General features: G+C 39.0%; 1 protein-coding gene across 5 annotated transcripts in view; it reads left to right on the top strand.

Annotated features, from left to right (window-relative positions):
- LOC131431193 (unconventional myosin-IXAb-like) overlaps positions 1 to 16073 on the top strand; it is a 169991-nt gene that overhangs the window by 75554 nt on the left and 78364 nt on the right. Inside the window, exon 1 of one of the 5 annotated variants that reach the window (XM_058596756.1) lies at positions 978 to 1510. The exons of 1 other annotated variant lie outside the window; for it this stretch is intronic. In XM_058596756.1, coding sequence (XP_058452739.1) covers positions 1391 to 1510 — 120 coding nt within the window. In that variant the 5' untranslated portion in view covers positions 978 to 1390. Of the gene's footprint in view, positions 1 to 977; positions 1511 to 16073 lie in introns of those variants that run through there. 3 more of the 5 variants (XM_058596757.1, XM_058596759.1, XM_058596760.1) reach the window with 3 other exon arrangements.

The raw sequence follows: 16073 nt of genomic DNA, 5'->3' as shown, positions 1-16073 counted from the left end.
ATCGTGTGCGCGAGGGGCTATCAAACCATCGGAATCGTGAAATCCTTCACCAGCGAGCGGGATCAGTATTGATTCTACCTGTGACTGTTTAAGGTGCTGATGCTGCTGCTGCTGCTGTTTCTGTCTGCGGCGGTGCGGGTCAAGAACGTCAATTACCATAACCATGCCGTGTGAAGTTCTGAACTACCGAGTTTCGGATCGTACGTGAAGTGTGAATTCAGTTGTTACTTACATGACGAATAGTTAGTAGGTACATAGGAAATCCTTTGACTAGCGGCAAAACAAGCGTGACAGCAAGTGCCAGTGAATCCATCGGTGTACGATTCTTAGCTGTTGTGGTGCCAGCAGCTGTAGCTGTGCTACAATTTAATTGATTCCAGTTGATTTGGTTGAATCCATGGTACTCGTGCTGCTTTTCCGGTGAAGGGAACTGAGTCACGAAGTTCTAAAGTGTGTCGGGTGATGCCGCGAACATGCTTGCTGTGAACAGCTGCTGCGGCTGCTACCATCACAATTGAATGAGCGTTATGTTTAGTGTGACCAATGTGAAATTTAGTGTTGGTGCCGGCGGAGGGTATTTTTTTTTGTTGCTTTTCGGAATGTGTTGACATCGCGGCTCGGCAGTTCGAAGCAGTCGAACAGTACAACGCCGTTTGGAAAGTGCTGGAAGAAATGTCAGTAGAATTTAGTGTTTTATGGTTTCGTTTGAAATATTGAAACGAGAATAATTGATTTTGTTCGGTAATTTAAGTATTGCACGCAGGAAGAATTTCACGTGAAACATACTGTAACAATTTTCGTTCACCACAGCTTCGCGCAGTATCAAGTTTAAGCATAATCATGACTATTTTTAAATCTTGAAGACCACTTCAAAAACGTTATTGGATTACAATGCATTTATCATCCACCGTCTTCATCCACCAGCCGCCAAATCCGACAAACTCGTCATCCGATTCACTGCGTGAATAGGCGCCTCCTGCTGGTGACACTGAAATACACTATCAGTGGCAAGGCCCGACGAATCGAAACCTCTGGAAGTGAGAGTGATCAAAGAAGCAAAACCGAAGAAAAAAAAACGACGACCATGTCGATGGCGGGGCGTCAGCCGGCTCTCAGTAAAGACGGCAAAAATTAGTCGTGTAGAAGCAAAACGAAGAAATGATTGTAACAAAAAAAAACAAAATTCCGAAAGTCTCGCAAAATACTTGCTGTGTGTGATAGTATTCCGACATTTCCGCGATAGTGCAGTGAGTGTGAGTGTGAGTGAAGGTTTCACAGTTTGATAGTCAACCGCGATGATGCCATAGCGAATGGAACAGATCTGTGAGAAGGAATCGGAGTAGAAATCGTCATCTTTCCGGAAAGATAAGAGAAGGGAAAAAACGCAGATATGGCAACCGCTTGTGTTGGTACCGGTGCCAATAGCAGGGATAATCGTGGGAGCGCTCGACGAAGCAGGTTACTCTACTACGACGATTTCGTCACGCTGGACTCGACGGTTATGATAAAGGTAACGAAATTGGCGTCGAAAGCGACACAACACAATAAAAAAAATCGAAGCGAATGATGCCCTGCCCCAGATTGTACTCGTCTTACAGCAAGCGGCTAAAAGGGCTGTCTGGTTTGCCAATACATGTGAAGGTGGTTAGAATGGTTTCGTTTTTTTTAATGTTCTCTTCGCGATTCGCCTCAGGCTTCTAATTCAGGAGCACAGTTGGGTATCGGTTCCACGGAAAGCCTTTACGATGTGCCTACCAAGCAGCGACTGGTTCGAATTGTAAATTTATTATTGCAGCTCTTATTGGGTGCTTTTGATCATTCTGATTCGGTTACTGCCATGCTGTAAAATATGAAATCACGGATCTTTGAACTTTAATTAACTATTTATTGAATGTTCTACTTTGTCATTTTGAAACATTCCGTAGTTATTTGTGATAGACGCTTTGAAAGCATCCGCTAGCGCTGCTGCGATTTTAGCAGATCTATGTCACAAAAGAATGTTCCAATACCAAATAAAGCTAGATATAACAGATCGGCTGAAAAGTTCGTAACGTTTCTATGAGAGGGCGCCACTAGAATTAAATCCATACCATTTTCAATTAGTACCAACCTTCAAAAAATACGTGTATAAATTTGACAGCTGTCTGATTATTAGTTTGTGAGATATTGCATTTTGAGTGAAGCTACTTTTGTTATTGTGAAAAAAATGGAAAAAAAAGGAATTTCGTGTGTTGATGAAACACTACTTTTTGATGAAAAAAAGTGCCGCCGATACCAAAAAATGGCTTGATGAGTGTTATCCAGACTCTGCACCGGGCGAAGCAACAATTCGTAAGTGGTTTGCAAAATTTCGTATTGGTCATATGAGCACCGAAGACGATGAACGCAGTGGACGTCCAAAAGAGGCTGTTACCGATGAAAACGTGAAAAAAATCCACAAAATGATTTTCAATGACCGTAAAGTGAAGTTGATCGAGATAGCTGACACCCTAAAGATATCAAAGGAACGTGTTGGACATATTATTCACGAATATTTGAATATGAGAAAGCTTTGTGCAAAATGGGTGCCGCGTGAGCTCACAATCGATCAAAAACAACAACGAAAAACCATACTGAAATTGAACGAATTGGGCTTCGAATTGCTCCCTCATCCACCGTATTCTCCAGATTTGACCCCCAGTGACTTTTTCCTGTTCTCAGACCTCAAAAGAATGCTCGCTGGTAAAAAATTTAGAAGCAATGAAGAGGTAATCGCTGAAACTGAGGCCTATTTTGAGGCAAAGCACAAATCGAACTACAAAAATGGTATCGAAAAGTTGTAAGATCGCTATAATCGCTGTATCGCCTCTGATGGCGATTATGTTGAATAATAAAAACGAATTTTGGCAAAAAAATGTGTGTTTCTATTAAACGATACGAACTTCTCAGCCGAACTGTTAGTGCATCACTTAACAGCTATCTGACTAACTTAATTACTCTTATCAGTAGCATGTTAAGGTTTAATCACCACTAGTACTGGTGCCAATCCTTGCAAAAGATTTTACAGTATTCTTCGAAGTCGGTGCCCATTTTTATTATTCCGCATGTTTTTTGCATGACTATTCCTCGGTGTTTTTAGTTTTCATGAAATTATTACAATGACAGTTGTTTTAAGTGATAGTTTAAAATTTTAATCACTCAAGAAGAAAAATTGGTTCAAACTATAAAATTATTCTTTTGGATCTAAACGTGTGACAATCGATTAAGCATTCCATGAGACGTCGAAGTAAGTTTCACTTTAGAGGTTTTGATCATAATTTTCGGTTCTTCTGAAATCGGCATTCAGGGACCAGCATAACACAAAATGGTTCGTATGGTCATGAATTAACATAACGAATAAATTGGAATCGTTTTGAGCTCAACTCTATAGATATTGTCGTGAATACGACTTACTTTACTATGGGGCGTTTTTTTCGAAATTAACCATATGGAAGAATGGGCAGAACTTAATCGTGAATATCTCGACTTGTATTAATGGCAGCAACATAATTCTTTCACTATTTCATCAAAAATATGATTAGGAATTTAGGATAATATTTTGAACAGTGTGAGATAACCACAAACAACTCAAAAATTAAGTTTTCTGAAAATTTTAAAACAACGCGGAAAACTCTTTACTTTTGCTTGGGTTTTTCGCGCAAGGACAGCGATTTTGAGGTAGTCAGGCACATATCTTCAACTGAACGTTATGAAAGGGGAACCGTGGTTGAAAATCGATCATTTCTTCTTGTGCGTTGGATGAAAGCAGACGTCGAGGTGAGAAGACGCATTCAAACAGCGGCATCGGAGAGCGCACCTTCTGCGTGGTTAAAAACCTCAAACGCTCAGGTCGTAGTTCTCAGTTGCCTTCCGGTCGTCAAGGCGAGAAGACGAATTAAACCAGTTTCGCATCATTAGGCACTGCGAGCGGATGTGTCGGTTTGTACGCAAAGCTAGTTACAATTCAAGCAAGAACGATTGCATCAGCTGCTGGTCGTTTGCATTGGAGAGAAAGAAAACAAGAAACGAAAAGTGAACAACATTATATAAAATCAGCCGTTCTAATGGCTCTAAATGTTATCTAGAGGACTATTAAGATTACTTCTTTGCAAATCGAAGGTAGAAATCATCAGTTTAGTGAAAATCCAAAATAATTTGATGTCCACTTTTCGCTGTACGAAAATCGTTCGAGATAAATGTTCCGAATATCGTAGAGAATTCCACATTTTGGTCCTTCTGAAAGGCAGAAATGAATCCTGTACAGCATCTTGATAGTTCCTTTCAATGAAATATGCAAATCCGAAATGAGATAAACGACGTCAAAAATCGTTTAAAATTTTAGTAGTGAAAAGGGGGAAAGTTTTGCAATTCACACAATCGATCAATTATCAATTCGAATTCGAAAGTGTAAAGAAATTGTGTCAGTTTTATTCGTATTCACGACATCCAGTTATGTCTCTGACATTACACACCCGTACTTTTTTGGTATCTTAAATAAATTTGCGGAATAAGTCTTTTAATTTGAATTTTTGTTTATGAAATTCGTTTTGGGCTTTAAAATTTTTGAAAATCCATGTAGCCACTATCTTTAAGAAATCGTAGTGCGTTCCAAATAAAAATTTTGGGTACTTTTCGGGGTCGAAAACCGAATACCAGTAAAATAAAAAACCCGCACTGGTGAGGTGGAAACAAGCTACGAGCAGAACGGATCTTCGGCTATAGAAGAGCGAGTTATAAATGAGAAGAAATGTGTGCATGAGCTTTCGTTCGTTCATCCAAATGTGCATCTATTCTTCTTTAACAGATTGAATGAGCCATTGTCAATACGAAATCTTACCTCACACTCAGTAGGCTAAGGTACATTCAGGGATGTCACTTTTGCAAATATTCTACAAATGTGACATAATAATGATTCGCAGACAAGTTAGTTCGCATAGCATTGTTCTTTGCGTATCAATCATGCATATGAAAGAAAAATGGAGTAAGAAAAACGGCGCAAGAAAAACGGCAGTCAAAACTAACCTTCAGTTCAATCTAAATGACCTGATGAGCAGATACATTGAATCGATTCACTTTAGTGAGCTGATCGGTTCGGAGCTGCTCACCGGTATGAGCTGTTTCGCTCATCTCTAATCTCGACTCACTGATTCGATTATTGCTGTAAGCAGTTGAAATCAATATACATATGATATGTTTTGACTTCGAAAATACTGCCATCTTTCTAATACATATGTCAAATTCGAACGATTATGTTGCCAACCCGCGCTAAAATCGAAACGTCATGGAAGAGGATGCTATACACAGTATTATAGGATGAATAATTTGTTGCTAATTAGTTGCTTTTTAACTACGGTTATTTTGAATTTGTTTTCCTTATTTTTAGTGCTTCGCTAAGTTCAACTTTGAAGTTGACGAAGTACCTTTCTCAAATGAGCTTGAAAACAAATCGAAACCCAGTGGATGTTAGGTGGTAATTAATCACGGCAATTTTGAATTTGCTGCTCAATGTTTTTAATTTTTTTTAATACTTCGCTAAGTTCATATGAATTTAACGAAGCACCCCTCCCAAATAAGCTTGAAAACAAAACTTAGCGAAGTACTCCAAAAGCTTTTTCAAAATTGATCAATAAATTCAAAATTACCGTAACTAAGTAGCAACTTATTTGCGAAAAATATCCGCTTGGTTTTGATTTGTTTTGAAGATTATTTGGGATGGGTGCTTCATTAACTTCTAATAATTTTAGCGAAGTACTCAAATAACTTTTAAAAATTGAGCAATAAATTCAAAATTACTGCGACTAGTTTGCAACTAATTAGCAACAAATTATTTACTTATTTGCGGTATCGGCGAGAGGTGTCTCGCTATCATTTCATTATATTAGGTGCTTAATTGCATACAACAGTATAAAAAATCGTGTTTCACTTTGTTCCCAAACATCGCTGAGCACAAAAATCCTTTTACAGGAATAGGGAGAAAAGACACACAAAATATCGATATCTCCGTTAAAAATTGACAGATTTGATCAATCTTTGGTTTGTTGGATAGCTATTACCATGTGAAATCTAAGCCATATTTTGTTAACAAGGACAATTGTGACAGATATTTAAAAAAAATTGACTTAAAACTTCGTATAACTCAAAAAGTAAACATTCAATAGCGTTCAGGCTGACGAGAAGATCTTTCATTTGCGACTAGTTTGATCGAAATCGGCCAAGTCATCTCTGAGATCTCGAACTCTTTGTTAACAACACACATACAAAACCCACCCCCTCCCCCTCCCTTTCTTCCCACCGCAACAATATAATGCGATTTTACCTATTAAAAGTTATAAGTTCTATCATAGTGACCTCCCTCCTAGAAGTACACAGGTCTTGTTCTACGCGGTTTTTCATACGGGTTTCCGAAGTTACGTGATTTTGTTGTGTGAATTTTCAAAGTTTTCCGGTTCCGAAAGTCTATTTTTTCAAGTTTTGCCCTCTTCTTATCAAAAGGCTATGCAATCACTGTGGAAACCGACTTTTTAACCGAAACCCGGAGGGCCGAGCGTCATATACCATTCGACTCAGTTCGTCGAGTACGCATGAGCTTGTGTGGATGTAATGTTTTTTGCACTAACACTAATTCGGAGATGGCTGGACCGATTTTCACAAACTTGGTTTCAAATGAAAGGTGTTGTGGGCCCATGCGAAATTCCTGAATTTTGTTTGGATCTGACTTCCGGTTCCGGAGTTTTGAGGTAAAATGTGCAAAAAAATTAAACTATGTATGCTAATTTTTCTCAGAAATGGCGTGACCGTTTTTTACAAACTTAGATCCAAATGAATGGCCTTATGGTCCTATACAAAACTTCTAAGTTTCATGTGTATCTGACTTCCGGTTCCGGAATTATGGGGTAAAGTGTGTTAAAAATTCTACACCATCACTTAAGGGGGGGTCTAAACGATGAAAAAAATCATCATTTTTTGCGAATTTTTTCCAAAATTATCGTTCAACAAAATAAATTCATATGTTTTGCATGATAAAAAGCATCATTCGAACAACATTTTGTAAATTTTTCGTGAAAAAATATTGAGAAATAAGTCGGTGAAGAGGTATTTTCGAGAACGTTTCTTGAAAATCATGATTTGCGGTGTCCACTGTATCTCAGCGCAGACTAATCAGAAGTGAACAAACGAACGCAGCATAGTTAGAGTAGAAGTTTTTCTAGACCCCAACGTTTCTGTTTGATTTTTTTAATGTTTTTAATTTTTGGTGGTTGTTCCAAGTGAAAACTACGATTTTTCACGAAAAAATCCGCCATTTTGTAGCTGTTAAACCTCCACAAAGTAACAAAGAACGAAAAGAAAAACGTTGGGGTCTGGTTTTTTGTATGTAGAAAGTATGTACAAAATTTGAAAAAAATTGGTGCAGTAGTTTTGGAATGATGATGGACACGGACTTTCAAAACCTGCTTTCGAGGAAAACGCGTTTAAAGGTTTTTGTCTATAAAATCAATGGAAACAATTAATTACTCCAGGGATCTCGTAGGGTCTAACATTTATTATTTTATAATTTATTATAATGAAACATTTCAAGAATGTTTTGTCAAGTCAAGTCAAGTCAATCGAAGTAGAAATCTTGGGCCTGTGCGCCGAGCTCTTGCTTCTTTGTAGAATGAGCTAGCCATAGATGAAGGTCCATAACTTCCAGAGTTTCGTTCCAATAGGCTTGAAAATTTTACAGAAAATGAAATTCTTCAAATGTTTTACCATAAGAAAATAAAAAGAAAATAATAAATGATTTTTCAAAAGTGTTAGAACCTAACCTCCCCCCCCCCCCTTAATGAAGCGAAAGAAAACACGTAAAATAATTTCTAAAATCTCCTCAAAACTACTCCATTCGATAATTGTTATCAGTAGACGGCCAAACTAACCGATTCCTGCTATCCTGGTTCCCGGTTTCCGATTCCGGATGCACCAGAAATTGTAGTCATATTTTCCCAAATGGATCTCACTAACTTTCCTTAGCGATGGTTTGACCGATTAAGTTCAAATGATGGTCCTATGGTTCCATAAGGAATTACTGAATTTCATCAGGATCCGACTTTCGGTTCTGGAATTATAGGGTAAAGTATGATATAAATTTCATACCATCACCATCAAATTTTAAACTGGCCTCAAAACTACTCCAATCGGTAGTCATTATCAGTAGACGGCCAAACCAACCGATTCCGGTTATTCTTTCAAGAATCGAAGAAAATTATTTTGAAGACTACCACAGTATTGCATATGATTGATATGTGAAAAGCATCATCACACCACTAAGTGGATTAAAACATGTTTTTACGAATTACATCGTTTCAACAAGTCTACGCATACAATAACAATACTTCTAGATGAAACATACATCGCACAAAGCAAAAACATCAGATTTTCGACTATGTAATAAAACTTCAAATGAATCAATCTAGGTATGATACTTCGATAGTTCCACTGAAGAACAATGATTGAATCGACGAATAATAAATTATCCATCGAATGATACAAATCGTGAGAGAATTGACCATTTAATTTTTGACAGCTTCAAAAATGTTCTAGCTATATGGTACTGTCAGAAGATTCAAAAATAGTATTGAATGCTGTGATAATCCACTCTACAATTTCGGAAAACTTCGACATTGCTGTTTGCAATTGTAAAATGGAACCCGTAGGGTTATTGTATTGTATCATACAAGTAGCTCCTGGTTTGGATTGATGAATAAAGATAGCTGTTGATATTTTAGTAGAAAAGTCATTCATGATAAAAGATCTCAATCTTGGTTATCAAATTCATCTTTGGGTGGTTCAGTGCAGTTAAGTTTATTGCTCTTTTTGATGCTATTGAAAATATCATTTCTCATATTAACTTGCTTTGAATCCAAAACTCTATAATTTAATAATTAGCTTTGCTCTATGACAGCGTCTTTTACCAGATTAAATCTCATTCCCATGACCGCACGGTCGGAACTGAATTCTATTTATTCAAAATAGATGGAGCCAGCAGACTGTGGAATGCAAATTTGATGGTAGTTTTCGTTGGGATCTACAAAACGGGGTTAAGTTAGTGAATATTTTATTTTCACTGATGGAGATGAAAAGAGAGGTGATTCTGAACTATCGCGTGAATTACAATTAAATAAATGGGAATTATGGCAATTCAAATGTACTTCAGTATTGCGTCGACTAGCTGTTAATGTTCCATTAAACTCATTAAGTTAGGTTAGGTTATGGAGAATGTCGCTGTGATCTTCAGCGATATCCATCGGAGTGAGAGAAAAAAAGATTTCAACACCACGCGGATTTCACACCAAACCGAACCGGAATTCAATTCAACCAATAATAAAGAATTGCGGAGAAAAAGAAAAAAACTGAAATGATCCAAACGACAACATTAATATCCCCATATGTAAATTCCGATTGAACTCATCCCGGCAAAAGTCGCCTGTTCTTGACGAGCCGGACCGGTTTTTGTTGTTGTTAGTTAGTTGCGCCTTCCAGTGAGCGCCCATAAGCCATGCCACGCTTGATCACGACGAACCGAATTCCCATGCGACTGGCTATTTAAAAACAATTTTCTTCCGCTGCCTGGCTGGATAGTGCTGGTAGATAATTTTGAATAATTTGAACGAAACAAAAAATCGCTTTCGATCCATCGATAACCACGCCAAAGGAATCGCGCACCATCATCAGGTTATTAGGTGGAATTTCGTCCGGCGACCACGAGCTGAATAAATGATGACTTTCCGTTAGCTTCAACGGCCACAGATGCTTATCCCACCTAGTTGGGCTAAAATAAGGTGATTCGTCTGTTCAGACATAATATTTTTTCTCGTGAAATGGTTTTTAGTCATGATAACTGTTGAATTGAAAAACTAATAAAACATGTGCAAAAATATTGGAGTGCCCTTATTTTTGCTCATCATTTAAATTCAAAGCAGTCGCTATCCTAGCAGGACTAAAAACGTAGAGCGACAATAGTAACTAAACTTCATAAAAATATTTAAATCTTTACATGAATTGCTAAAACTGGTAGGCGCACATCTTCTGCTGGATTATTTGTTTGCTTTTGTTTTTTTTTTGCTCATGTTTTACATGCAAAAATGGTCGCGCCAAGACATAGGTCATTGACAGTTCAGACGGGTGCCGAGAAAAATATGGCCAGGGCGTCGCAATTAGTGGAGTTTAGTACGAAATAAAATTCTAATGATGCCATAAATTTTCTGATACTAAACCAAATGTCGATGTTAAAAGTTTCTGAATAATCAAAATTAAGCCAACCTCTTAAATTTGAGTTGAAAACAAAAATTGATGTATAGTTTAGATATTGAAGTTGCATCGATCAGAGATTTGTTACATAAACGGGATATGTTTTGATTTGTGCAAACTTTCTGAAATATGAACATCACAGAATAATTTACTACAAAATCCAAACAAACTTTCAAATATGATTTGGCATATTGGTACTGACTCAACACGATTCGTGTGAATCTACCCGAAAGATATCGGTAGATTTTTTTTAAACATAACCTACAAACATCCGTCTTTGCCCCCAAACAGTATCTTCCTCCAAGGCCGGGAATTTCGCACCGATCCGAATATGTATTTGCATGCATGTGCCCTCCGACCGTAAAGGGGAGAGTCCCAAACAGCGTGTGACCATGTCTTTTCGACCGGATCGTTACTGCCGAGTAGGACTTTGTGGCGGGTACTTCATCATGGTGCGAGAGGATTTGAATAAATTTGACATTTGGTTAGAATGAAGAAGAAATCGGACCGGGGTTATTGTTGTCATATTGCCAAACTGTGAACCGGTATGGGAAAGGTGCGTTAGATAGATAGATAGATAGATGAATTGGTGATGATTGAAAATTAGGATAAGGAACTATGAAAAATTGCATCAATTTTCGCATATGCTTTTATGATTGGTAGAGTAATTTGATCGAATTCGAAGGAAATATAAATCTTGAAGTGAACGTCAGCAACCGTTTGAATATTGGTGGTGACTTATTTATAAAAATATTATCTTTTTCCGGGTGAAGTTAGCCTGGAGGTTCCTTTGCAATCGACTAGAAAAACAAAGCCTGAAGAATATCCATTGGGTTTCTGCTCTCATGATATCAGGAATGACGATAACAGAAGAGTTTCTTGTTTAATTTTTTTACATTGGAATTATTGAAGCAAATTAGTTGTCATCTGTATAGTAGGTTACAACAAAAAATATCATGTTTTGCCTTTCTCTATAGAAAGGTATTAGAATTGCTGGAAACCCCGACTCGGAGCCTCGGAGACCCACAGTGTTATATAACATTCGACTCAGTTCGACGAGATCGGAAAATGTCTGTGTGTGTATTTTAACAAGCTTAGGCTCGTTTGAACGCTACTATTAGGCCATTGATCAAGTTCGAATATCAAATGGCTGTGGATTTTGGTTCCGGAGATATAATGGTATAAGTGACGTAACACGTTGTTTTTTATCGCTCTAATGTATATAAGGTTGCCAATATGTTGGGATTACCTCTAATTACGTAAAGTGCTATTGTTCAAAATTTTAGCTAAATCGGACATAGGTGCATAGGTTTAGGGGTGCTACCCGGCGGTTAAGGTTTGAGAATTTTCGATCTTGAAAAATAACCATCCGAAATCGAATTTTTTTATGCCAAACGTCTTAGAATTGCATGAAACGTCGAGATTAAGTGTCACCTAAAAAAAATGAAAAATCGAGTTTCTGGGACTTAGAAAAATAGAAGGGTGATTTTTCAAGATCCATGAAAATTCCATTAAGTGGGCTAAGAAGGGTTTTTTTAGATTTGCGATTTGCACCACTCTTCTCATAGTCAAAAATCAAAATCAAAAATTAGTGTTAGAAATTATTTCATAAAAAGATACAAAAATCATGAGACGAAAGAGAAAGGCATTTTCACACCACTAGGTGGATTAAGAAGGTTTTTTTGTTATTTTTATTTTTACAAGGCGAAATGCACAGTACAGAGTGTGGGACTCTCCACAGGACTATCACTGTATAATTGGAGCTACCCACTAAAACACCTTGGATCTCCAACTCTTCTAATCCCCGTCGAAGGATCTAGACTGCGCTGACGGTGAGCTCCCCGATGAAAGAATTTCTCTCGACACTGAATCTCTTGTTATGCCACACAGGACACTCGAATGAGTGCCGAGGTTGATCCGGTGATTTCGGTTGGAGCATAGCTTCCGATTCACTGGCGCCCCGACGACTCGACTTCGGTGCTGTGGCTTCTACTCGGCTAATCCTCGACGAAGGATCTAGCCTACACCGGCGAAGAATCGCTCGACGATGAAAGTTCTCCCGTAACCGTCGCTTCCGATACTCGTGAACGGATCGATCGGCAGGATGCCAGGGACAATTCCAGTGATTCCGGTTGAAGCATAGCTTCCGGTTCACTGACGCTCCAACGATCCATACCGGGGCTCGACCCAATCAACTCGTCTAATCCCCGACGAAGGATTTAGACTACACCGATGGAGAGTTCCCCGTCGACGGAAAAACTCCCGAACCGACGCTTGTTCGCTGATCCATCTTGATTTAGCGGTCGCCGCTGCCTGTTGTTCTGCAGTCCAATTCCGCTGCAAGATGCCCGCGAGGTCGCGGTCGACACTGCGTTCCAGTTCTCCTCACTGTGTCACATCCTCTGGAATAGGTTCTCTGTTGTAATTTCTCTGTCACATACATCCAGTAAACCGTTCCTTTGTGTCGCAAAGCGGGGGCAGGCAAACAGGACGTGTTCTGCTGTCTCAAGCTCATTTGGGCGGCCATGGCAAGCAGGAGGTGGCCAAATTAGGTACCACCAGGTAGGTACCACCTGAAGCAACCGTGGTCTGTAAGGAACTGCGGCTGCGTTAGCAGTCCTTCGGGCGTTCCTGTCCCTCCGCATGTCATAGCATTCCGTGTCCTTCTTGATGAGCAGTCCAACAGGCATCGTGCTGGCCACCACGCAGGCTCGTTTGCTGGTAGCGGTGCTGGCGGTCACGAGGACGTGTCGTGGTGAGGGAAGAGGTCCCTTATGATCTCCTTCAGCTTCGCCAAACAAATATGTTAAAACTCGAGTATCCATAGTAGCAGTTATTGTTCTTTGTCTGCTCAAATTAAGCCATTTTTTATTAGGATAAATAATATCAGGTGACTGTTGTTCCAAGTGAAACTTTTGGTGAATACAAATCCGATCTTGTTTTCTTGATATTTAGTATCGAAATTGAGATTCCGATGGTCAAGCGAGAAAAGAGCATTGGGGCAATGTTTTGAATGTACTTGATGAAAATGTTGTAAACTATTGAAAAATTTTTTTTAATCAAAATCAACGTAAGAACAGTCACCAAGACTGCAATCAAACGTAGAAGTAGGAGTCACCGTTCAAGTTAATATGATTATTATTCTGTGGAGTTTATCACATACTCGCATCATTTTAGATCCGGAGGAATCCGGGAGCCGGTATAATCGTTGTCGGTTCGAGAAAAAGTACTTCGGTCGTTAATGGAAAACCGGGAACCAGGAAGACCGAAACTGATTTGTTTGGCCGTCTACTGATACTGACTACCGATTGGGAAAGTTTCAAGGCGAGTTTAGTAATTATTTTACGTGTTTTACTTCGCCGCTTTTAGTGACGGTATACATATTTTAACAATCTTCACCCTGTAATTCCGGAATCGGAAGTCGGATCCGGACGAAATTCAGAAATTAAATATGGGACTTATAAGACGTTTCATTTTAACCTGAACCTGATTTTAAGTTTGTGCAAATCGGTCAAGCCATCGCTGAGAAAAGTGAGTGAAATCCATTTTGGAATATATAACCACTACTCCGGTGCTTCTGAAATGGGAAAACTGGAACCAGGATAACCGAAATCGATATGTTTAATTGTCTACTGAGAATAGCTACCAATTGAAATAGTGTCGAGACTAGATTAGAAATAGATTTATGTTTTTTTGTTTCGCCGTTTTAAGTGACCGTATCAAATTTTGAATCTAAGTTTGTGAAGATTGATGCTCTCCGAGAAAAGTTAGTGCAAAAAAATGTTAAATGCATACATACACACATACAGACATTTGGCGTACTCGACGAACTGAGTGAGTGGTATATGACACTCGACTCTCCGGGCCTCGGTTCAAAAGTCGGTTTTCGCAGTGATTGCATAACCTTTATGAGAAAGGCAAAACTAGCGACATGGGACGCGGACGAAGTGAGCTCACCACCACCCGTTAGTGGCTGAGAGCAGATCATGCTCATACACTTCATCAGCACAGCTCTCCACATACTATGTTATGTTGCACAAGATGTTTTCATGTGCCACATAGTGGGTATTGTTGTCTTTAGCAAATTCAATTGCTTCGCACTCCGCATAGAATTGAATGTAGATAGCACTATTTCTTTTATTACACTGGACCAAATTCATTTACTTCTTAAACAGAGCTCGTTTGAAGCCAACCACAACGGTATTTTTTCGTGTTTTTCTTTGTTTCTGCCGTTTTGGTCGAAAACAATTCATTTTTCGAACAAGCTATGAAAGTAAACTGTATTTACTCCTTTAGCTCCCTTTCAATAACATGATACTAACAATAAATTTCTTAGTAACTCGGAAGAGAGGTCTTGATCAGAAAATTTTCAGCAAGTCTTTAGATTTCATATGCTAGCTCAAGAGTTATAAACTTCCAATGGTGTGAATTCGCAATTATCGTAACAACCCTCGTATTAGCATCGAACGGATGTTACAAAACCATGCTCGCGTTCACCAATCAACCCGGTTCGGAGTTGATCCTGACGGTTTACTTACGGTGGTCCGGAAATCATAAGAAAAGAAAAATAAAATCAAATTTCTATCCGTATCATAGGTACAGCCTGCCGGTTAGTTTCCTCTTTTCCCTTGCTCGCCACACTGCCCGTCCCGTTCCAAGATAAACCGATGGCCACGGTAGCCAGTGAAGAGTTTCACAGAACCGCAGTACCTTTTTAGGAGCGGGGGGCGGTGTTGGCTCCGTTGGAGAAACCAGAGTATGCACGCACGCACACAGGCACGCGTCGAAACACGTTACGGCACTTTCATTTTTGTTTTTATTCCTCTCTAGCAGGCGGCGTACTTCAGCAGCATACGAAGGTACTGGTGAAGTACTTAAGAAGCCAGTAATTGCAAAATAGCGACAGGAAATTCAAACTATTTATTGATTACCGCCGCGGCGGCTCAGCGCGCTCAGGGCGATTGACACTTCGCGCGGGATATCGGTGTCAGCAGCTAGACTATAGTCAGTTAGTATTTATCGTTTGTTGACTGGTTGTGTACTACTGAAGGTAACAAGAAAATAGTAGTTTACCAGTTGGCTGTTCTTGCAAATAAGCCCGTTCGTTCTCAGTCGTTTTTTCATGATCGAAGATTTCCATTTTATTGCCTCACAAAAGTATTGTCCGATCTTTAAAAAAAACATTTTATCTCGGTACACTTTTGATCGGTTCATCATTAATTGACTTCTAGTTGCAGTTCGATAGGTAGTTTACTTTATTGGATTGGCGTGATCTACAATCAATTCTAATGTACCTACCTACTGGTACACTAGCTGATTGTGATCGTATCTATGTGATTTTCCAAGTTGATTCAATCGAGAACTTTGCCAGCAGAGTTAGTTAGTTAGTTAGTTAATGGTATGTACTACCATCGCGACTAGCACCAGTTGAAAAGTTATGGATTTTTACTCCCTTTCTTGTCTGTGCTGACTGATGACGCAATTTTCCGCTGATCTGAGCGATTAATTGAAGTGGTTTATTATGACGGGTTTAGTAAACATTTATCTACCCCACTGACGATTTATTTGTTCATTTACATCCGTTAATGAGCTCTCTGGCCATGAAGTGCGTTACATTTGTACTAGGGATCGGAATTTGTAGCTCCGCTGATGAGCGGATGCTAATCGAACGAATAACATCCGAACATTCGGATTTCAACTAATAAATTGACACGTTGAGGTATTTCAACCGAAGATAAAATCTTTCAAACAACGTTCACTATTTATCGTGC

The sequence above is a fragment of the Malaya genurostris genome, chromosome 2 (assembly GCF_030247185.1).
Source record: "Malaya genurostris strain Urasoe2022 chromosome 2, Malgen_1.1, whole genome shotgun sequence".
In the NCBI taxonomy this organism is placed as follows: Eukaryota; Metazoa; Arthropoda; class Insecta; order Diptera; family Culicidae; genus Malaya; species Malaya genurostris.
This window is presented reverse-complemented; position numbering and strand designations above follow the sequence as displayed.